This window comes from Festucalex cinctus, chromosome 16 (assembly GCF_051991245.1).
Source record: "Festucalex cinctus isolate MCC-2025b chromosome 16, RoL_Fcin_1.0, whole genome shotgun sequence".
Lineage (NCBI taxonomy): Eukaryota > Metazoa > Chordata > Actinopteri > Syngnathiformes > Syngnathidae > Festucalex > Festucalex cinctus.
Window position 1 is genome coordinate 3357096 of NC_135426.1, and position 25405 is coordinate 3382500.

Here is a 25405-nt window from a genome sequence, read left to right on the forward strand (position 1 = left end):
TCGTTCAGTCCTTTTTCCAAACAAAACGGGAAGTACAAAAACAAACAAACAAAAAATGACTTGGTTTCTCAATATTCGTTCCAAAAATCCAAATGAAGAAAACGGAGAACCACTAGTTGTCCAATTTTGTGCACAAAAACGGATAACAGACGTTTCATCCAATTTGTATATTTGCACTTGACGCAAGTTGCGTGACCCGGAAGCGTTTTTTTTGGGGGGGGTTGTTTTACCTGACTCGTGGCTAGAATTTGACGTTGGTCATGTCTTCTGGCCTCAGAGTTACCCTCTTACCCCCGCCCAAGAGCACATCATCACCCATGTTTGTAATTCCTAGTGCACACTCACTGATCTGTCCATGTATACATATATATTAGTGGTGTGAATTGCAGAGCACCTGACGATTCGATTTGTATCAAATTCATAGGTCACGTTTCAGTTCGATACGGAATAATCCCGATACGAATTTGTAAATCGATTGTTGCAATTTTTGTTACCTCAAATTTAGAAAATGCTAATCAGTAAACTTGTACATGTATACTGTACATTTCTATGAAAATGTATTATTTATCTATCTGTTTAACTTCAGTCTTATAACTGAGAGCCACTGTATTTAACAAACAGGTTGTAATCTGTTTCATGTTTGAACAGCATTGAAATAAAATATTAAGGTTTAATGTTCCATTAATATAACATGCTTCCATAATTAAGGTGTGAACACTAACCCCAAGTTAGACATTTTGTTGAATATTTTTCCATCAAAAATGGATGTTTAAAAATCGATTCGGTCGCCTATTGAATTGATTCGAGAATTGTACGCTGCAATATCGCGATATATTGCTGAATTGATTTTTTTAGCACCCCTAATATATATATATATATATATATATATATATATATATATATATATATATATATATATATATATATATATATATATATATATATACATATATATATATATATATATATATATATACATATATATATAAATATATATACGTACAGATTAGACATATACAGCTCGTACGCTCTTATGTTGGGCTGGGGGGGCTGGCGTGGCATTGTTGCTTGGCTGGATGGTAATTATTTTTTAACAAGTGAACGGTATGCGCTGCTTTGAAAACACCCTTTTTCTTTTAGCAGTTATCCAGTGATATATAAAGATCAGTGCACAACCACGAGTCAGATTTAAAGAAAAATATATCGCTTACGGGTAATGCAACTTACGTCAAGTGCAAATATCCAAACTGGATGAAACGCCCGTTATCCGTTTTCCCCAGTTTCCGTTTGTGCACAAAATCGGAAAACGAGTCGTTTTCCGATTTTCTTAATTTTGGTTTTTGGAACGAATTTTGAGAAAACATTTTTTTTTTGTACTTCCCATTTTGTTTGGAAAGAACGACTGAACAAATGGGTTATTTCTGTAAAAAAATACCGACTCATGTGTGCACCTAGGTGACATTCCTCCATTTTTTTCCCCATCCGTGACCTTGGACGGCATTCCCCTCCAGCCCACGCACGCACCTCATGCAGTCGCACGGCCTCAGGTCACCGCACAGTGCTACTTTACTCAGCACTTTATTCTTGCGCCTGTTCTAAATATGGAGGTGTTGGCTTGCCATTGTGCCACACTGAGCACACTGCTTAACTGTGTGACTATAAGTCCCGCGGAATCCATATTCCATTGCCTGGCAAGCACACCATCCCTCTCCACGGTTATTGTTTGGATGTCAGCTCAGCGTCGCGCCGAGACCCCGCGGCAAATTGATTCTGCGCCGAGTCCGAGGAAGTTTCTCGTGTGCCTTTTGTGGCGGTTCGCTGGCAAAAATGTCGACGCAGCGAGAGGGTAATCCCGCGGCTTTCGCACCGGAATGACTTCCCTGACTGCTTGCTGGTAGGACCCGCTGAGTGTCAGATGAAACACTCACGCGGGCCGCGCTATTATTATTATTCCCATTCAAGGCTAAAAACGGCCATCTGCGCAAGTGGTGTCATTGTCTTTTTGTTGTCACACATTCTGCACTTTTAGTCTCTGAAGGCCAAGAAAGAGATGTATTGTTTTTTGTGTGTGTGTGTGTGTGAGTCATCCTTGTGTAGTTATTCATTCTACCACGAGGGGAATACAGTGTATGGTCAGAGTGTCCTCCCATGCAGTCTGGTCACAGTGCAATGGATGCACACTCTCTTCTCAGGATGAGCATCGCTATCATCTAGCCACGCAGAGCTTCTCAGTCTTTTCCATACGTGTTTACTCGGGGTGGACCGATCAATCAGCCAGACAATTTCCTTCATTTTGGGAGATCGGCGATCGGCCGATCCCTTAAAAATGAACCGATCTTTTCCACCAATCTCATCTCCCTCCTCAAAGGTCTGGAAAATTCAGCCACTAATGACTAATGACTGATGACTAAACGGATTTTCATTTTTATTTGAGAACAAATTCATGTGCAGTTAAAACAACCCATTTGTATTATTTCACTGATATTGTTCAAAGTTTTTCAATAAAATAAGATTGGAACACTGAAGGTATACGCTGCTTATTATGAAAAATAAATAAATAAATAAATAAATCAGCATCGGCAGAAATCAGTATCGGCAGGTCAGGCTTTTTAAAAGATCGGTTATCTGTGTTTGGCTGGAATATTGTGATCGGTGCACCGCTAGTGTTTACGCCAAGGTTATTTTAGGTAACTAAAACTAAGGGAAAGACTAAAAATAAAATTTCTAAAAACTATTTTGGTAACAAAATAAAATCAAAACGAAAATGCTTTTTAAAAAACGAAAACTAACTGACATTTTATGTATACAAAACTAACTAAAACAAACCATCACAATCGCAAAAATGTCCTTCGTTTTAGTCTTTGGTAATTAATTTAATGGGGATGATTTTAAATGTGAGTTGTAATTTATTTTTATATGAACCGGAATAAGGATGATTGAAAGTGTGTCACACAGAAGTGATGCCATCTAGCAGCAGCCAATAGAAAATCCCCTTTAGATGACGTCGCTCCAATGGTGTTTTTTGAATATTGTGACTAACAAAACCACCCTGAAAACCAATTAAAACTAACTAGATTAAAAAAAACTCAAAACGAAATGAAAACTAAAACTAATACTTAAAGCATTAATTAACCCTTGTGCCTTGGAATCAGTGACACCCTCTAAGAGTACATTTTAGCCAAATAAGTAATTCTACTTTGAGGTGTGATAACTAAGTCAATTTTTAACATTTTTTTTTATTTCAACCACTCAAAATGTTCATTGGAATCAGAACTATCCATACATATGACGTTTTTTTTTTTTTTTATGTATTCCCCCCTCTTAGGACAATACAAGCCCAAAGAATGGACTATGAAGAAAACGAACTGTGCTGTATACATGTATAAAAAATAAATAAAAAATTAATACTTCATATGACATAATTAGAGCTTCGAATAAGGCAATAAGTTATAACAACAATTTTTTCAATGCATGCCAAATTTTTTGACAATGGCAATTTAACTCAGAACACCCTCTAAGAGTACATTTTAGCCAAATAAGTAATTCTACTTTGAGGTGTGATAACTAAGTCAATTTTTAACATTTTTTTTTATTTCAACCACTCAAAATGTTCATTGGCATCAGAACTATCCATACATATGAAGTTTTTTTTTTTTTTTATGTATTCCCCCCTCTTAGGACAATACAAGCCCAAAGAATGGACTATGAAGAAAACGAACTGTGCTGTATACATGTATAAAAAATAAATAAAAAATTAATACTTCATATGACATAATTAGAGCTTCGAATAAGGCAATAAGTTATAACAACAATTTTTTCAATGCATGCCAAATTTTTTGACAATGGCAATTTAACTCAGAACACCCTCTAAGAGTACATTTTAGCCAAATAAGTAATTCTACTTTGAGGTGTGATAACTAAGTCAATTTTTAACATTTTTTTTTATTTCAACCACTCAAAATGTTCATTGGCATCAGAACTATCCATACATATGAAGTTTTTTTTTTTTTTATGTATTCCCCCCTCTTAGGACAATACAAGCCCAAAGAATGGACTATGAAGAAAACGAACTGTGCTGTATACATGTATAAAAAATAAATAAAAAATTAATACTTCATATGACATAATTAGAGCTTCGAATAAGGCAATAAGTTATAACAACAATTTTTTCAATGCATGCCAAATTTTTTGACAATGGCAATTTAACTCAGAACACCCTCGAAGAGTACATTTTAGCCAAATAAGTAATTCTACTTTGAGGTGTGATAACTAAGTCAATTTTTAACATTTTTTTTTATTTCAACCACTCAAAATGTTCATTGGCATCAGAACTATCCATACATATGAAGTTTTTTTTTTTTTTTTATGTATTCCCCCCTCTTAGGACAATACAAGCCCAAAGAATGGACTATGAAGAAAACGAACTGTGCTGTATACATGTATAAAAAATAAATAAAAAATTAATACTTCATATGACATAATTAGAGCTTCGAATAAGGCAATAAGTTATAACAACAATTTTTTCAATGCATGCCAAATTTTTTGACAATGGCAATTTAACTCAGAACACCCTCGAAGAGTACATTTTAGCCAAATAAGTAATTCTACTTTGAGGTGTGATAACTAAGTCATTTTTTAACATTTTTTTTTCTTTCAACCACCCAAAATGTTCATTGGCATCAAAACTATGCATAAATATAGTATATTTATTTATTATTATTATTTCCCCCCGCCATAGGACAACAGAAGCCAAATAATAGATTATGAAGAAAATTAACTGTGTTGTATATATGTATAATAAAGAAATAAATTTGAATCTTTCATATGACATAGTTAGAGCATCAGGCAACACGGTAGCTTTGATAGAAAACTTTGGGGAAAAAAGTACTTTTTGTGGGGCTCCGGAGCGGCACCGGGACCCTCCGTGACTTTAGCCGCAAATTGTGTTTGATTTTCGGGTACAGGAAGGCCCGATTTACACCCCCGTATCCGGCGTCGCACTTCAACGAGCCACGTATCTCTTGTGCTCACGGTTCCAGATATGTGTCAGATATGTGTCATTTTCCCCGTAGGACGTACGGTTCCGGACAAATAACGGAAAGAAAAAGCTCCATTACACCAATCCGTCCGTTTACTTTACCCGGAAATCGTGCGTGTTTTTCGGATAAATTTACACCGCCTGTATCCAATTGTATCCGGCGAACGGAAGTCAACACAGCGACGAGCTACATACCGTTGGGAAGCTACACGGCCCCCGCGGCATTCCAGGACGTGCTCATATGTTCGTTTATGTTTATTTTGTAGAAGTACTTACTTGCCAACTTGCATTTGCAGCTTTTTGTGTCTCCGATCGCCGTTCTTTTCCTTAGATCCAGGAAGCTCATGTCTCGTGCACGTTAGCCTCTTAGCACGTTAGCACGTTGTTGTGAATACAAACTAGCCGAATAAAAATCGAAGCTTAGCACTTTCACACGTAGAAATGCAACGGCCAGATAAGATAACCGACGAGGAATTCATCTCGACAACCGTTACATGTTACACTTCATAAGTTGCAAAAAAAAAACGTTTTTTTTGTTTTGTCTTATCCCTTCTGCTTATTGTTTTCACCGATCCATGCTCCTTGCCATGTTTTGAAGAATGCACGAAGGGAAATACGTCACCTCCACGTTGCACGCACGTTTGGCCACAATGGCACGCCTGCCCCCTGCAGCCTTGGCAGAGCAAATGTCAATGCTCGGCTGTTCAAAATGGATGATCGAACTGTGCATGCGTGTGGAATATGCACGCTATTAATTCTGAAGTTCTGAAGTGAAGAAAGAGAAAAAAAAAATTAAATAACAGCCTTCACACACTGAGGAAAACCGCTGTATTGCAACGACGCCCACCTCTAACAGTGGCTCATTTTGGGGACATAACAACGGCAAAGAGCATTGCCATTCGACCCCTCCCACTAGGGAACGTGCTTCCCACGTCCATGCAGACAAACAAACAGCATATCCCAACACGAAACATAAGTCAATAGCTCGCAATACCTTTTTCTGCACAAAAATATAAGTGGCGCGCGTGTACGCGCATCCACGAACACGCACGCGCGCCCACTAACGTGCACGCGCATCCACTAACATCCTGTCGAATGCACAATCAGTAAAAAGCACGAAGAAATAAGTCTGTGTGGAATATGGCGTGCTGGAATCAGTGCGGCGTTTGCAAGGAAAATCATTAATTGGCCTCTACCGCCACCTGGTGGATTTGGGGTGCGAAATCTTTCTCATGGCCATGGCACCGTCGAGGAATGTCCATAGAAGGATTTCATGCAGAAATCACGGAAATTGCAATAAAATACATGCAGTGTCCAATCGGTCCAAAAATGTCACTTATAATGTACATTAATGTTACGCGGTTGGCTAACGCCGATTCCAGGGATATTATAATAGTTATCTCCCTCATGCAATGGCTGAGAAATGTTGGCACACTCGCATTTTGACGGTCCCCCAGTTTTCCAAAGCCGTGGCTCATTTTTTTTTTGTTTTTTTTGTTTTTTTGTTTTCCCCCTGCACAATCAACTCCTAATTTACATATTTGGCTAAGCAAATGGCACAAGGGATAAAATACTGAAACTAACTAGAACTAAACTAAAACTAAGCATTTATTAAATAACTAAAACTAATAAAAACTAACAAAACCACCCTGAAAACTAATTTAAAAAAAACTCAAAACAAAATGAAAACTGACTAAAATTAAAAATTCCACAACTATCATAACCCTGGTTTACGCTCATTAGTCAGCATCAATCAGGGTCCAAACGGATCTCTCACCTTTCCCAACCACTCTGAGGAAAAAAATGTAGTCAGGCCAGCAGCGGAGGGCCTTGTGTCGTGCGAATGTGATAGCGGAAGATTAGCATTGTAATCCATTTAGCATAGAGCGGCTAATCCTCTTCATTGGCGTCGAAACGCAATCAGATAATGTTGGCTACCACCAACCACCGTGGCTGCTTTAATGATTGTAGGCTGATGAGACATTAACGCTAGGATATATTAATTACGACAATCAAACATGGATGACGGCTCGCCATCAATGGCCTTCGAGGAAATGAAGGGGGGGGCACGTAAGTATTAGTTTTAGTTGCTTCATTGCTATAAAATCGTGTTTATGACTCCTATAAAATTCCTCCACCTGCTGCTTATTAGTCTACCGGCATTTGTATCCGTCTTTCTACCAAGCGTAATCCCAGTTGGACATGCAGCTCTCTCCTGTGACTCGTTTGTGTGCCGGCAGTCAGTTTGAGGGATAATAAGCAGGCACAACCATGGATTTCTCTTTCTATTATCTTATTGTCGGATGAATTAAACTGGTTGGCATCCAATACCTAAGAAGAAAAAAAAAAAAGAGCTGTGAGACCGCCAGAAGAGGACGCGGTAACGCTGTGCTGACTAAGAACGTGTGTTGTTGAAACGTGTGTTGTCATATCATAATTAATCATGGAGGGACTCACCTGACCATGCAACCATCTGCTTCCTGTCCAATTATCTTCCACTGCCGCTTACCTGCGAGGCCCACAGAGAAGAAACGAGCCACCGTCATCAAAACTTTAACAAGGCAATGTTTCACACCTGTCCACACAACCTTGTAGTCTGCCTGGTGCCCGAAAGCTGCTCGAGTCGGCACCGACGCGGGTCTGGAAGATGCACAATTGCGGTCGTCGTTGTATTTGAAGCAATCCGCATGATTTATTGCTGGGTAAGCAAACTGTGATAAGGGAATCGACCACATAAAGGGCAATATGCGCCTAATGATTTTATTTTTGAAACATTCCTCTTTGTTTAATGTGATAGCATACAAACCATGTGATGACATTTCATTTCCTTACGCCCAATTCACGCTGGCTGCGGAACGGACACGGTGCGTTTTCCGTACGGATGCCGCAAGGATAGAACGCATTGAAGTCTACGTGTCAATTGACACCAGCTGCAGTGCAGTGCATCTGCGGTGCTGAACGGATGCAGTGATGCAGAAGGTTTCCACAAGCTTTCCATTTTTTACGGACACCGCATGCGGGTTTTCTTAAAACTGAAGAAATGACACGAGCCGTACGGAAAACGCACCGCATCCTTTCCGCAGTCAGTGTGAATTGGGTGTTGGATGTAGCATGGGTCAACAAATATTTGTGTTGCTCCAATCCCCAAATCCACCCAAAAAAAGGCCCTCCAAGGATTATCCCTCGGGGGATCCTATGTTGTCGTTGGTTCCGTAATAACACCTCGACTTAAGCGGCATAACGAGTCAAATGTACGTTTGTTTTTCTTTTGCTAGATTATACGTTCCTTATGTGCGTTTGTGTTTCCTTGCAGATCCGAGTGGACGGCTCCTCACGGGCCCTCCAGTACGAGACGGTGCAGGCGGTGGAAAGCGGACCGGTCCTCCGGGACATGGCGTTCTCCTCCGATCACCACTACCTCTACGTGATGTCCGAGAGCCAGGTAAGACGCTCATTCTCATATAGGTCGACGGGTTAAAATGTGCTCATGTTGCTATATGGACATGATGTTATTTGAGCTGGAGTGAGTAAAAGGGGTTGAGTATTAGGTAGAGAGGGAGGTGTTTTTGTTGTTCACACGGTTGGGAGGCTGAAATGTGGAGCGAAATAGCAGCACTCTGTCTAATGGACGCCAGCACTGAGAGGCTGTGGATACCTCCATCAGGGCCAAAATAGCGCCACGCAAACTTTGTGCACACGCGAGCTCTGTGACTCAGCGTTGCAACCTTCGTGTTACTCTCAGTGGTCTTGATCAGTCACACTGCGCACACTCCACATTGTTGGTGTCTGTGAGAATTTCTCTGCTTTCCTAGATTAGAGAGATCACTTTAAAGATCAGAATGGAATCACTTATTAATCATTTTCCTGTATTGGATTAGGCATTGCGTATAAAGAACCGATTAAGTATCAGAATTCGAACGTACCGTGAGGAACGCCAATATCCTGGTCACGTTTTTAATGGGAGTTTGCTGACATAATGGGCAAGAAAAAGACCCTCTTCTCTCCCAAATACTGCACCACTTCTGTTGACAGTAAAATCCTCAGCAGGTCCGGTTTCACGTCATTCCGTGTGGTGGTGCGGTGGTGGGGGGTGGCCGCTCCTAATATGGGCTAAAGCATGCTTAGCACACAGCATGTAGCTTAGCCTAGCAGAGTACAAGTCACCCAGATGTTTCCCATCCACTTCGACTCGCCGGCGGCTGGATCTCGAGCTTTTGGTTGGAAACAAATGTTTGGCGAGTCCTCCGTGGCTGTACTCGTTTTGAAGAAGTGCGTCTTTGTTGTCATTCCACTTTTGACGTCCGCCGTGAGATGCGGTCATTCCTCGTGAGTCTCTTTGTTGTCATTCATTCCATGTGTATTTGACGCACGTTGATACATCATGATGATCACGTGACTGTCCCAAATACCCGATACAGTACTTAATGCAAGAATATTCGTAAAAAGTGCTATCAAATCATAATTACTCAACATAAATTGGCAATTTTTTCCAGGGAAGAGTTGAAATGAACCATTTCACAGAATAGCTGGTTAGTTTTTCATAAGTCTTGTGTTCCTTTAAAGATCAAAATGAAGACCTCGAGGCAGAAAGATGGAAAGAATGCCAAGGCAGAAACTGGGAATGAGTGGAATGGGTCCATTTCGTATTCCGTTTTGTCAGGGAATCCAATTATCAGTTCTGCAAATCTGTTAAGCAGCAAAATTAGATTCCCTACTCCTCTCTCGGAATTTAGCATCCTTAATTGGGCTCCAAGAAGAAGACACTGTATCGCATTAAAATGATTACCATTTCTTAATTTCCTTCTCTTCCCTTTGTATTCTATTCCCTCATGTCCCGTATGGTGTTACACATTTAGCTACTTTAATTAGTGCATATTGGGAAAATAAACACAAAGTGATTGTGGATGTCCGGTTTGGCAGTGGGAGTGGCTTCCCGAGTAATTAGTCTATTAGCCTAGTTAAAGTGCAATCCTTCCTAAGTGTTTTGGAAAGCACATCTGGGAATACTCAAACAACAGTAAAGGAACACACTCACAAGAAATTCTGATCTACTTTACGCAAACACTGACTTAGTAGTACTGATGTGCCAAACAGAATTAAAAGTAGCCTGAGCCATCAGTATGATGAGGCTCCATGCTGCGTCTGGGCTGGCCCGGGACCCAGATGCTAGGAGAGCAATTGAAGAAGCGGCCCGCAACAGGAGGTAGAGAACAGAGCAGGTCGATTGAGCTCCACCCCCCGCTGTTCGTAGCACACCCTTGGAACGTCCTCTTCGGATTCAGTGAGGCCAGGCCTGTAGTGAGAGGAGGGGCAATGGGGTCGACACAGACTCGCTCCGGCTCCTATTGAGTGTTCATTTTGTGGGGGCTGAAGTCCATAATGGCAGAAATTGGACAAAACCTCTGTGAGAAGTGATGGGGCATGGACAAAAGGGCCAAGATTGACCCTAAAATGGTGGCTTTAAACCAAGATGGCAGACTTCCTGTTTCGCATCGGCATTGTTTTCTTTTGTGTGGGCTTACTCATTATAGATTTGTAAAGGTATAGATATAATCTATTAAACTCTTTGACTGCCAAAGACGTTTCATGATGATTAGTAAAATTCCAATGAATGGAATGTGATCTTTCATTGAGTAGCCACATTGTATATGTAGTAAAGGCAAACAATATTCTTTTTGCCTTGAAAGATGAGTTAAAATGCTCAAAAGCGGCTGGCACTGTGGATTTTTTTGTTTTGTTTTTATAATGCCTGGCAGTCAAAGAGTTTTAAAGGTATACAAGACTTGTAAAAAACTAAGTACTGTTTCTGGCATTTTGGACAGTCACGTGATCAACGTGACATATCACACCAAAGGTTTGTTTCCAACCGAAAGCCAGATGAAACTGGCAGATCCAACCGCCGGAGAGTCCAAGTGGACGGTAACATCCGGGTGACTTGTACTCTGCTAGGCTAAGCTAATTGTCATGTGCTAAGCACGCTTTAGCCCACATTAGGAGCGGCTACCCCCCACCGCCCCACCCCCACACAGAATGACATGAAACCGGATGTGCTGAGGATTTTACTCTGAACAGAATTGCCAAATTGCAGAATTGTACTCTGCTTGGCTAAGCTACATGTCGTCTGCTCAGCACACTTTAGCCCACATTAGGAGCGACCCCCCCCCCAACAAACAGGGAATGACATGAAACCAGACGTGCTGAGGATTTGACTCTGAACAGAATTGGTGCAGTGTTTGGGATTGAAGATGGTCTTTTTTCTTTCCCATTACGTCACAACTCCCATTGAAATTAGCGAAGGCGACTTTCGTTTTACGCATGGGATACGTCATCATGATCACGTGACCAGGAACATAGCATTCCCCACGGTACGTTCAAATTCGGATACTTAATCGGTTTAAAATAAAATTCAGGGAATAAGATGCCAGGGAGGGCAGCACGGTGGTTGAGTGGTTAGCACATTTGCCTCCCAGTAGTGAGGATGCAAGTTTGAATCCAGGCTCCGGCCTTCCTGGACGGAGTTTGCATGTTCTCCCTGTACCTGCGTGGGTCTTCTCCGGGTACTCCGGTCTCCTCCCACATTCCAAAGACATGCATGGCAGGTTAATTTGGTGCTCCGAATTCTTCCTAGGTGTGTTCGTGAGTGTGGATGGTTGTTCGTCTCTGTGTGCCCTGCGACTGGCTGGCAACCGGTTCAGGGTGTACGCCGCTAGGAAAGCTAGGAAAGCTGGGAAAGGCTCATTCACCCCCGCGACCCTTGTGAGGAGCAAGCGGTTAAGAAAATGGATGGATGGAAGATGCCTGATATATTTGCACTTTTATTCTTTGTACACAATGCCTAATCCAAAATTGGAAAAAGATTTATAAGTGTATCACTTTCGAGACTTTTAAAGTCTGCGAGTCAAACGTGACCGTCCCTCACACCGGAAATATATGGTAGCTGTCGGGCTGCCTCACAATCGCCGTACAAGCTGTTGCTCAGTGCCGTGCTGGTTGCACTCAATTATTGATATTCCGCGTATCAAATGCAGATCTGTCAGTGTGAATTATTGAGAATGTGTACCGTACTGGGGTGAGATTGTTCAAAGTCAACCGCTTCTCCCGAGAGAATCCCCACAACTAATTTGAGGCCGAATCAAAGCGGTTTAGCGTCGGGACGTATTCTTTAAATTCTGCTCGACTGGTGACGGTGTTTTAGATGTGTTGTCCCGGTTGGCTCCAACGAGGAAGCGGAACACAAGCGGCAGGCGACATGTCAAGCCGGAAAGCGGGCGACGTTCGAGTCGGGCTAGCTCAAAGTGGCAAGTTTTACCTTTTGTCCTCCCTTTAATGGCCTCTCATTGTACGCTCCCTAAACTCATCTCTCCTCGCCAGATACGCACCAGCTCAAACTGCTTTCACACACACTTTGAAAGGCGAAGCAAACGCGGGAGCTTGATGAGGCGATGCCTGCGGAATGTCTTGACGCGGTCGAAATGCTTGAAATGAAGGTCATTGTCCAGATATTTCATGAGCGGAGAGCGTCAAAAGTCTCTGTTGTTTATGATTCGGGGTGGGAACCTGCGGGTACCTCACAATATTATACGATATGCCATACAAGGCTCACAATAATGATTATCTCACGTAGGGGTGTTAAAAATAATCGATTCGGCAATATATCGCAATATTACAGAACAGAATTCTCAGTTCGATTCAATAGGCGGCCGAATCGATTTTTAAACATCCATTTTTGATGGTAAAATATTCAACAAAACGTCTTACTTACGGTTAGTGTTAAGCATGGAAGAATGTTATATTAATGGAACATTAAGCCTTAATATTTGATTTCAATGCTGTTCAATCACGAAACCGATCACAACCTGTATAAGACTGAAGTTTCAGATAAATAATTAATACATTTTCATACAAATCTTACAGTGTACACGTATAAGTTTACTGATTCGTATTTTCTAAATTTAAGTTAAAAAAAAAAACGCACTTATAAATTCGTATCGTGCTTAATCGGTATCAAATCGAATCGTGACCCATGAATCGTGATACGAATGAAATCGTCAGGTACTAGGCAATTCACACCCCATTATTCTCATTATATGACGATACCGCAATTATTGATATATTGGTCAGGTCATAAATCCATGATAATCGATGATAAAATTACTGAAGACATGAACGGATGTTTTTTCAAAATTGTTGTAACATTGCCAAAGTAAATAAATAAATAAATATATAAATACAATAACTTAAATATTAAATCAGTATTAATATTCCTCAGCAAATTGTGTGGTCGAAACATAAAATATGTTTAAAACTTTACAATTGAAGATTTTTCATAGAAATGTATGCAAAACTGCTGGACAGATAAATGTCTTCCACAAGTTAAAGTCAGCTGATGAGTTTTCTTCACCTGAAACCTTGTGTCCATTTCCCCGCCACTCTTATGAGGCGCTCCCCCTAGTGACCCGCCAAGTAATTGCTCAATAAGTCATGAACAATCGAGCCGTTATAGTGGCTGTATATTAACTACAAATATCGCCATACTTGCGTAGCCGTATTGATGAATCTATCGGGAGACAAGGTATCACGATTTATCGCGATATCGATATATATCATCATCCTCCTATTTATGACTTCATTAAGATTCAGATGTGTGACCGTCGAGTAATATCTCTATTGATAAAGCCTAATGGGAAAAAAACTTTCCAAGATGAACGTTTGGAGATCGATCATGGTCGAAGACAACTGGTAGAACTGTGGCTCAGAGCTAACCTGCTACATGTCAACAGCTTCAGTGTAAAGGTACTAAAGTCAAGGGGCTAACTTTTCCATCCTCTGGAACCACGCTCCATTTTTTTTTTGCAGGCTTTTCTTTGATGGTTAACCTCCTCGGAGGGAAAACAAAGCTAAATGGGAAATGTTGACACCCAAGCTCCCTTTGAGCGGAAAGATAACGGAAAATGATTGATCCTGTCCCGATCGTTTGTCACGGCGTGACAGTCCCAACGGCGTTCGGCGGGCGGGAGGGATGGATGCCTTCCTCGCTTGACCTTTCCGGGACGTCAAGTGAAAACAATAATACACGTGCGGTCGCCGGGTGCGCTCCGTTAAGCCGCTTTATGATATGAAACCAAACGCTTTGGCGGATGGAGTGGCGCTTCAAGCGTGACGGCTGGCGGAGACGCCGCAGGACATCGCAGGAGAGATCTGGGCCGTGAATTCTTTATACTCATTTCCTACTTCCTTGTTAGGACTACAGTAGATACAGTGACTATGAAAAGTCTACACACCCCTGTTCTCTGTTGGGCTGCACAGTGGCAGACTTCAGCAGGTCCGCCTCCCAGTGCAAAGTACGTGAGATCGAGTCCGGGCTTTCAGCTTCCCTGGCTGGAGTTTGCATGTTCTCCCCGTGCCTGCGTGAGTTTTCTCCGGGTTCTGGTTCCCTCCTGGCCCTTGTGAGGAATAAGGGGTTCAGAAAATGGCTGGATGGCTGGATGGATGGAGTATAATCTGTAACATAAAAAAAGAAGAAAAAATAGACATATTTACTAGAGGCGAAGTAAAAGTGTGTACACCCTCCTACAACCAGTGATGTGTTCAAAAATCATATTGAAACTCCTGTCAAATGTTAATTAGCATACATTTGTAACCATTTAAAGTGATTCTGATTAGCCCCAAATTAAGTTCAAATGTTCTACAGTTTTAGTAGGCTTTTTATCAGAAGCCTGAATGTTTTGCGCTGACACTATTTTGAACTGTTCATAATTCCCTCCCATCATGGAATTATGGTCAACATGTTCAACCTTGTCTCGTCAGACCCCAACACCATTCTCCCACATGATTTAGCGAGAGTCCGAGTGCGCTTTGGCAAAATTTGGCCAGACTTGGATGTTTTTCTTTGTAAGTTAAGGCTTCTCCTTTCATGCTACCCTGCACATAGTCCAGGCATATGCCACATGCGTTAAATACTTTTGCCAGCATTTCCTGCAGCTCTCTCGATGATGGTATCGGGCTCTTGGCAGGCTCTCTGATTAGTTTTCTTTTCTTGCTTTTCCTCAATTTGAGAGGGATGTCCAATTTTTGGTCATGCCACACGTGCCATGTTTTGTCCCCTTGATGATGAGGACTCTCTTCGTTGTTTTCAATGTTGCGTTTAATGCCTCGGGAAATCTTTTGTACCCTTCTTCTGACTGATGGATTTGAGCAAATAGATTCCTCTGCGTTGTAAAATGTGACACCATACTCGACCATCTGAACTTTATTTGAAGTTCATCAGAGGCACTTGTTTGAATGCATAATATCGAGTGGACATGGAGTGATTTGGGCGAGTTTGAGAGGAATTGATGACTGCGGGGGGTTGTGTTAATATCAAGCGCGGCTCCTGATGAATTCTCGTGATAGCAGCAGGGTTGAACTCGTCCGGTATTATTCCAGTCCATCGCCGCTGATGTAAATACTCATTTTTGGCTGCGATTGCAGCCGATACTCCGGCAGTAATGAGCATAAATGTGAGCTGTCTAATTGGAGACTTGCGCTACACATACATTAAGGCGCACAGCTGGAGGGAGGGCTGTCGGTACATCACATAGCCTACATTTGCCTTCATTATCTTATTATTTGCACGCTCGCCACCCGGCACGGCAGTCACAAGCTGCAGGAGATACAAGTATAACATTCAGGTGCATTCTGTTTAACTCATTTGCTCCCAAAAACGTATAAATATGTTCTATTTTTAATGTTTCAAATGTCCCAAAGATGTATTTATAAGTTTTTTAATGCTAGAGCATACAGAAGGCTTTGTTGCAGCCTCTCAACTGCACAGTTGAAGAAATAGTAGTTATTACACAAATGGCTAGCAGGTGGCAGCAGAGTATAAGAGATCAACCAGGACCATGTTGACAAAAAGCTCAATTACAATTCTAAATAGATTTGTGAATAATGACGAAACTTAGCTACATTCGAATGCTAATTGCTGCAGAACGGAAACAGATAGAAATTTTGTATTTATTTTTTCCTGATGAAAGAAGAGACTCTCATCTTTCTTTTAGTAGGTTCCATGGTTTGCATTGGAGCAATAGAACACAATATTCTGTGGGCCTTGCAAAATAGTCCAAATCCAGTCAAACAGCCGAGAGTGAAGGGGATTGCAGTGAAAATGGCTGGGAGTGACTAAGTTAATTACACGTTTGCGATTTCATAGATGATCGCGTCTCCCTGTGCGGGTTGAGCCACAGGTCGGAGTGAAACACAAAGTGGAATTGTCTCAATATTGGCACTTTTTCAGTATTACAGCTCCATTACGCGACATCTTTCCCCTCTTCAAGTGCACTCGAAGTGTGATCTTGGCCTCCCTTCTTTTAAAAAGCCTGATTATATTCCATCTGTGCCGATTTTGAATTTTGGCAGTTTTGGTCCCCCATAAAGTGCTTGCTGTAATGGCAGGAGGGGGTTTTTATGCCCGCTATGATCTGATTACACAGTGGATGCCTCCGTTTCATGGCAAAGACGCATGTGATGTGATAGGAACCTCAGCGTGGAATGAATGATATCAAGACCCAAGCTCCGGAACCAAGAGTTGACTTTTGGGGGCGGGGGCATGTGAATGTGTGCCCTCAAGTGGGCACATCTGCCAGCGACCAAGTGTTAAATTATAAAAGATACGGCTCCATTGTTTGGCGGCTGTTCTGACTGGCTGCTCTCGGCATAACAAAGCCCAGGATGAGGTGGCACGGGTACGAGCGTGCCGAGGAGATTTGTGTTTCATAGCCACGTGTGATAAGACCGCCAACACACACGCGATTCCATCTCAAGCTCATTCCCTTTATCTGTCGAATGCAAATCGGCCTCGGCGCAGCGGGAGGACGGAAAACACACCAGTTGCTTCACGCACAGCCCTAATATAGAGTTAGTGTACAACGTACATTATAATGTACGTTAAGCATTTTAAATATGCCAAATTTTAGAAATTGTCTCTCACTCTGCTCTCTTGCTCTTTCTCTTTTCCGAGTAGTTTACCCCTTTCTAGCAGTTCTAAACATTAGCATATTAACTTAGCAATAGCATTAGCATTCTAACTTAGCATTAGCATTAACACTAGCTAACTTAGCATGCTAATGCTAAGTTAGCTAGTGATTATTAAGTTAGTGTACATATAGAGTTAGTGTACAACGTACATTATAATGTACGTTAAGCAATTTAATTGTCAAATTTTAGAAATTGTCTCTCTTTGCTCTCTTGCTCTCTTTCTCTTTTCCTAGTGAAGTTTACTCGTTTCTAGCAGTTCGAAGCATTAGCATGTTAACTTATCAATAGCATTAGCATGCTAACTTAGCATTAGCATTAACATGATAACTTAGCATTAGCATGCTAAGTTTGCTAGCAATTATTACGTTAGTGTACATGTAGAGTTAGTGTACAACGTACATTATAATGTACGTTAAGCATTTAAACGTCAAATTTTAGAAATGGTCTCTGCTCTCTTACTCTTTCTTTTTTCCTTGTAAAGTTTAATCGTTTCTAGCTGTTCGAAGCATTAGCATGTTAACTTGACAATAGCATCAGCAGGCTAACAGCATTAGTGTTAGCATGCTGACTTAGCATTAGCATGCTCACTTAAGATTAGCATTATTATGCCGACTTAGCATTAACATGCTAATGTAACTTTAGCATTAGCATGTTAGCTTAGCATTAGCATGCTAACTTAGCTAGCAATTATTAAGTTAGTGTACATATAGTTAGTGTACAACGTACATTATAATGTACGCTAAGCATTTAAACATGTCAAATTATAGAAATTCTCTCACTGCTCTCTTGCTCTCTTTCTCTTTTCCTAGTAAAGTTTACTCGTTTCTAGCAGTTCTAAAATTAAATACATTAACTGAGTAAATCTTATTTACTGATTTAATTTAAAATTTACTGCTTGCTGTAAAAAGAGTACACACAAGAACCTAGTAGCACAATAAGTATACCCAATGTTTTTTAAGTAAATGTGAATAACTGGAAAAATTAAGTCAATGTTATTATGAAACCAAGGTCTTATTTCCAAGGACAAAAGAAAACATTTTTATCAGCGTGCACGCAGCATTCGTCTTGGCTTTGACAAGGAGACACACGAATCCGCTCGGCTTTGAGCGAGCGCATGTGTCTGTGGATCGAGACAAACCAAGTAGTCGAGTGCAGCTTTTTATTTCTACAGTCAGGTGTCTGACATCTGCCGTGTCTGCGTTCAACACACACCTTGAAATTTCACTAGCATTGATCCAATGTGCTGAGATACGGTCGGCGTGTGCATCCCAACAGCTTCTGTTTCCAGGCTGTGTGCTTTGGCGATACTCACTTTATATCGCCAAAGCACACAGCCTGGCACAGAAGCTGTCGGGACACACACAAAACTAGTATCCCGCCCTGTAAAAATGCATTGAGCAGAATTTCAAACAAACAACAAGCTCCAAAGCGCTTTTCTCGCAACCCCGTGACGACCTGGCCTCGCTTTGTCACGACTGAACGACAGCGGTCACACCGCCCGGTGACAGCTCATTAATCAAAAAAGGACCGGCGACACCTGTTTATGCCAGATGCTGTCGCCGTGGTAACAAGAACAGGCGACAGCTCTGTCCCCGGCCCTCGGCGCTTGGTCAACAGAGGACGAAGGTAGTCAGTTGTTATTCTTGCACAAACTCAAGGAATTATTGTATATACAGGGAGTCCTCGAGTTGAGGCACACGCGACCGGAAGGCATTTCGACTTTACGTTTACCCGGTCTGCCATTTTGGCTCCTGGTCCGCCATTTCGCCCGCAGTGTTTTCCCCTCGTATGTTATTTAGCCCTTAGCTCGTGCTAGCTAGCACTTGTGCACTTGTGGGAGTATCTTTGGCTTTTTTGCCCTCCACATCATAGCCCCAAAGAAGAAGAAAGCTACATCTTCTATCAATGTTGGTCCAGCCAAAAGAAAAGCAGTTACCATGGAAACGAAACATGGCATCATAAAAAGATCGCAGAAAGGAAAGACACTGACAAACAACAACAAAGACTTGGGCTACAGTCGGACAGTTGTAAAGCATCTTATTTTTTTTAATGTATTTTAGATTTTTTTTATGCAAATTATTTTGTTGTAAATATTGACTTTAATGGTGAAATTCGACTTCAGTCGAAATTCGGGTTGCATTGCTAGCGTAGGAACTGAAGTCCGACGTACCTTGAGGACTCCCTTATATTAAATCACAAATGCAATATTGAGGGAGGAAAACAAAAATCGCAATGGTATTATTTTTCAAACAAAATAGCCCTACTTCCATAGAATGAACTTGAGTTGTCTTTTTAAAAGTTTGATTACATCATCAACGACTTTTATGAGTTTACCCGTTGTTCCCGTTGTTGTTTTTTTTGCAGCTTTCCAGGATGCCAGTAGAAGCCTGCGGTCAGTACTCCACCTGCAGCGAATGTCTCGGCTCGGGCGACCCTCACTGCGGCTGGTGTGTCCTGCACAACACGTAAGTACTGCGACAATCATCCGTGACACCCAAGGACAGCGGGACCTTGACTTTAGGACTCAAACAGAACACCTTTCCTCATTGAAAAGAATGGAAATGCTAGTAATGCCCTCCATTAGGGGGGAAACAAAAAACTCTTGGATGATTATTTGCATTGAGATATGAGAAACAGCAAACCTGACAACATTCGCTCACCAACAATTCATATTGATTTCCATGCAGTGCATTGATAATGTTAGTTGCTGATGGTAAAGAGCTACTAAGATGGCAGCTGCACAATACATTAAAAAAATATCGATATCGGGATATTGGCCCATGCAGTATGCATATTGCAAAGACATGCAAGTTTCAGATGGAATTTTATGCTTTTATCTGAATTTGACCTTGAGCTGCTATCTAAAATGTGCACCGGCCATCCAATAGCTGAACATTACCGAGGTACTGAGGATTAATTAACTAAGAATATATTGAGTTTGCTTATTTTGTTGCAGGAAGCATGTAATTCTTTCATTAGATAATAAAAATATTTCTTTAGGTACAGTACATGTTAAATATTGCAATAATATCTATCGCTATATTCAGCAACTATATCGCATATCGCACCATTTTGCAATATCTTGCAGCCCTATTGCCAACTACCACAGAAGAACAAACAACAAAAAGGACAGATTAGGTACACTTGTGTTTTCGTTTGTGTTTTTGTTTTTACTTTGAAAACCAAATTTTGGTGATTTGGGGGAGCTGGAACGGATTAATTGTATTTCTATTCATTTGAATAGGGAAAGATGATTTGAGATGCAAACACAGACAAGCTCAATTCTCAAGGTACTTTCAACTATTAGGTAACAAACTTGAAAACTTGAGAAACTTGATCTGATCCTTTTTGCATGTGTTAGCATCAATAGCATCAAGCTAGGCGAACCTGTTGACAGCATGTAAACGTCCCAATTTGTACACTAAGCTGTTCACTTTTCCAGCCTATCCCCAATTCAACTTGCCGGTCCGTCGTCCTTCCATCTGTCGCACACATTCGTACTCTTCGCCGCCAGCTGTCAAATTCCCGTCTGTCTGCCGGAGTGGGTGGGTATGGTGGGGAGCAATGCGAGGCGCTTGATTTCCCACTCGGCTGTAAATTGAAAATGGCTTTCTCGTGTCAGTGCTAACCCTCGGGTATAGCGTGCGCGCGTGGCTGTGTGTGTGTGTTAGTGGCCTGCATTTAGCACCTCCATCCCTGTTGGCACTGTGAGGACACGGTGGGGGCAAGTGGGATGTGCGGCGCGGCGCGGCGCGGCAGGCGAGAGGAGCATATTGACCGAAAACTGGAGGTGCGAGGAAAGACAAGATGCAAAGAGTAGACAAATAGACAGATGGACGTGCGCCAAGCAGGGGTTGAGACATGACTAGTAGGAAGTATTAGAAAATCTGTCCATTTTTGTTTTGCTATGTTTTTTTTGTTTTTTTTTTTTGTTTTTTTGCAGCATCTTCATGCTACGTTGTAGTAAGAAATTTTTGTTTAAAATATTTGCTAATTGTCATATAAAGGGGAACCTAATTTGCTTGTGAAGCGATCAATGTGTGCTTGCATTAGCAAGTAAGTGCCTCAATATTGTTATTAGAGATTGTAGGTGGTTTATATGCATTGCTGTTACGTACAAAAGCACAATAATATTGTGCTTTTTTTTAGAATGAGCTCTTTTTTTTTTTTTTTTTACAATATTGTGATCTTTTTTTAAATATCGCCAACGCCCTCACAATATCGTGAAAATTATCGTATCGTGACCTTCATATCATGATAATATCGTATCGTGATGTTTGGATATCATTACATCCCTAGTTTTAATGCAGTATCGACGCCTCTGCTGATACCAGCATCGGTATCGGAACAACGCTAAAAATCGATCACGCTTCCATTCGAGCAACATTGACGTAACACATCTGTCGAGTCAGGCCTTCAAAATAAAAGGGCCAAAGAAAATGCAGAGCTGTATACTTTATTTTGAAGGCCCAACTTCTGACTGGATGTGTTGCACCGTTATCCTGACTCGTTTGAGTGTTGCCACGCAGACCAAGAGAGTTGTTTAAAAAAATAAATAAATAAATAAAGCTTGCATGGAATAGGACAGGGTTCACCAATTCCGGTCCTTGAGGTCCGGAGTCCAGCAGGTTTTAGATGTTTCCGCCGCACTAGCACACCTGATGGGTATAATCGGCTCATCAGCATGCCTGATAATGATCCTGATCATTGAATCAGGTGTATTGGTAAGCGAAACCTCTAAAACCTGCAGGACTCTGGACCCCGAGGACTGGAATTGGTGAACCTTGGAATAGGGCATCTGTTGTATCACTTTTTATCCAATGTGTCACAAAGTTTAAATTTGATAAGAAGATGAGAACAAATTCAATTTATAGACACTTTTGTATGTACAATACAGTATTTTATTATTTTTGCTATTTTCTGGTTGTCTGGAGCGGACATCGTATGGGAAATATTGCTTGTATATTAAATATTGATCATTTGGAGTGGAATAATCACAAAAAATAGAGGTTCTGCTGAACAAAAATGATCAGAATTGTCATGGAAAAATGAGGCGCAAGACAATGAATGATTCAAGGCATCATGATTGGACCTTTAGTAGAATATTTTTATTTTATTTTATTTTTTTCCTGAATTGCTGTTTTAATACTTCAACCAGTTGAGGGTGTACCCCGCCTACTGCCCGAAGCCAGCTGGGATAGGCTCCAGCACCTCAGCGACCTTTGTGAGGAGCAAGTGGTTAAAATGGATGGATGTTTTAGTACTTAAGGTCTAGTGGTGGAAATGCTGCCCTCTGTTGGCCTGAAGTGCTCTGGGGTGCAAAGTTGTTTGTAATTCTACACTTTTTACAGCGTGGTGAATGTGTGCGCTTGAATATGTGTGTGTGTAATTGTGCGCGTGTGTGTAGCACGTGCAAGAAGCCCATTAACACCCTGGACTTGCTTCTGGCCACACGGCAAATGGGCGTCCGCAGATTGGCCTGTCACACTTAGCCTGATAGAATCTGCTCATCTCCTCAGCCGCCACTTCACAAAAACACACACGCACGCCTGCACACGCATACACACCACATCTGTGATTGTGCAAGACAGTACAGCATGAAAACGCAACGATTCCATTTTGCTTTCTTTGTACATGATGTCATGTTGTTAACCCCGCCCCCAAGGTAGCGCCGAGTTGCTTAAAATTGTCCTCCCCTGGTGATCGTCGTGCCGCTGTTTCCCAATCAACCTTGAAATCACCCCAGCGGTCTTGTGCGTAAACAGACTTTTTTTCTTGGCTTGGGCTCAGCATCGTGCTTTATTTACTCTATAGATCGGTGAGGGGAGCTGCGAGGGCCGAAGGGAAGAAGGAGAAAGCCAATCAATAGGGAGGAAATCAACAGGAGTGGGTGCTGTGTTTGTGCATGCATCAAGTCATTGTCCTTGACAAGCACTCGGCGTTGATGTAGAACGGCCCTCAACACTCCCGTCTTGCTTTGACTTTCAATGTATGTGAACGTAAACGCCCCTCCGCCACTACTGCAAGAAATGAAATGAAAGGAGAAGCTATTTGGAAAATGTCTCCGTGTTTGGAAATGCCCAATTTTCTTCTCCTTGACATCCATCCACACACCAACTCAGTGTCATGTTTTGGTTCGGTGGGGTTGGGTTTTTGTTGTATTTTGGGTGTTCATGTTGTCTTTTGTCTGGTTTGTCTTCCTTGTCTCGTTATCATTAACCTTGTCCACTTGTCCACCTACGTGTGTCGTCCCTTCCCAGTATATGACCAATCAGTGCCCTCAGCCTATTGTGTTCCCCATGTTGTTAGTGTCTCGTTAGTGTGGTGTATTTAGTCAGTGGTGTTTGTTCACACGGTGTGAGAGCATTGTCTTGTCCTGTTGTGGCGTGCTGTGTTGGTGTCGTTTGCTGTCAAGCCAAGTCTCTCCATATCCAAGCCAAGTCGCTCCACGTCCAAGCCAAGTCTCACCACGTCCAAGCCAAGTCTCCCCCTGCCCAAGCCAAGCCTCCCCACGTCCAAGCCAAGCCTCCCCACGTCCAAGCCAAGTCTCCCCACGTCCAAGCCAAATCTCTCCACGTCCAAGCCAAGTGTTCCACATCCAAGCCTAGTGTTCCACATCCCAGCCAAGTGTTCTACGTCCCAGCCAAGTCTCCCCACGTCCCAGCCAAGTTTCTCAATGTCCAAGTCAAGTCTCTCCACGTCCAAGCCAAGTCTACCCACGTCCAAGCCAAGTCTCTCCACGTCCAAGCCAAGTGTTCCACGTCCCAGCCAAGTCTCCCAATGTTCAAGGCAAGGCAAGGCAAGTTTATTTGTATAGCACATTTCATACACAAGGCAACTCTGTGCCTTACACAAGGAAAGGCAACACATAAGCATCAACAAACAGTAGTTAACATTCAAAGGAAGAAGAGTAAATAAAAGTAGGTTACAAAATTTACTAGAAAGAACATACAATGACAAAGCCAAGTCTCTCCACGTCCAAGCCAAGTGTTCCACCTCCAAGCCAAGTGTTCCACGTCCCAGCCAAGCCTTCTACGTCGCAACCAAGCCTTCCACGTCCCAGCCAAGTCGCCCCACGTCCTGCCAAGTCTCCCCACGTCCAGTCCAGTCATGGCGACCAGTCTTCTCATGTTCCGTCCTGTCTTGTCAACCAGCTTCCCCTTTCCCAGTGAAGTCTTGGTGCCCAGTCCTCTCACGTCCCATGCCGTCTTTTGCTTATTCATTGTAATGTTTTTCCGCCATCCCCTCTCACCCACTCGCACCACCCATCGTGACATTCGGCTGCCCGTATGCTTCGTCAAGGGCCGTTCTCCCTGCCAGTCTGTCAGCTGTCAGTCACGCCAGCGGCTAACTCGCCCATCAAGCCCCCCGTCAAGCACGACAGGCAAACAGATTGGACGGCGCGTTTGCCCGACTTGCATTGTGGGCATATTTAGCTCTCAAAGTGATTCTAATGCTGTGATAAGTATGCGCTTAGTAATTGTGATCCGGAGCTCTCCTGTTGGGCCTGAGAATATTCCCACGGCGCTCGTCTATACGTTTGCAGTCGTTCTTCTTATCTCCTTCTGTCCGCCTGGCCTCATTTGGCCGCATTTGAAGAGCAAATGTGATGAGCTGCTTGAACTTCTCCCTGGACAAACGGTCACCATAAGCGTCGATTCAGCCACACTTGAAGTGTTCCTGTTGTTTGTGAAATAGATGGCAAACCGCCCGAGCAGTCCATTTTATAGACACTTCTGCCAAAACTTACAACACAAATGCTTTAGAATCGCATTTATCGCATTCAGCCCGATTTTGGGCCTGTCGGGGCATTCTCTGACCTCCCAATGACTTCTTTTTAGTAGGGATGTATCAGTATCCAAACATAACGATACAATTTTATTACGATATGAAGGTCACAATACGATAATTATCACGATATTGTGGGGAGGTTGGCGAAACAAAAAAGGTCACAATATTTAAAAAAAAAAAGAATCGGCTCATACTAAAAAAAAAGACAATATTGTGCTTGTGTACATTACAGCAATTCTTATAAACAACCTACAATCTTTAATAACACTTAATATTGAGGCACTTGCTAATGCAAGCACCCATTGAGTTCCTCCACATATTGACTCACAAGCATATTACATGCCCCTTCATCTGACCTTTAGCTCATATTTTAAACAAAAAAGGGCCAAAACATGCCTTGTGAAAATTAAACAGCAGTCAAAAAGTAGCCACCAGAGGGTGCTAGAACTGCACAAATGGGAAATCAACCTGACTTTCTTGAACAGATGTGCTGCTTTTTATATCGTGACATGACGACGACGATGTATTGTAGCAGTTTTAATATCGCAAAATCACGATTAT

General features: G+C 42.0%; 1 protein-coding gene across 1 annotated transcript in view; it reads left to right on the forward strand.

The window, feature by feature from the left end:
• Window positions 1-25405, forward strand: part of plxna4 (plexin A4) — a 279377-nt gene that overhangs the window by 159270 nt on the left and 94702 nt on the right. Inside the window, exons 4-5 of the mRNA XM_077499885.1 lie at window positions 8352-8480; window positions 19418-19518. Of these exons, the coding sequence (XP_077356011.1) occupies window positions 8352-8480; window positions 19418-19518 (230 nt within the window). The remainder of the gene's footprint in view (window positions 1-8351; window positions 8481-19417; window positions 19519-25405) is intronic.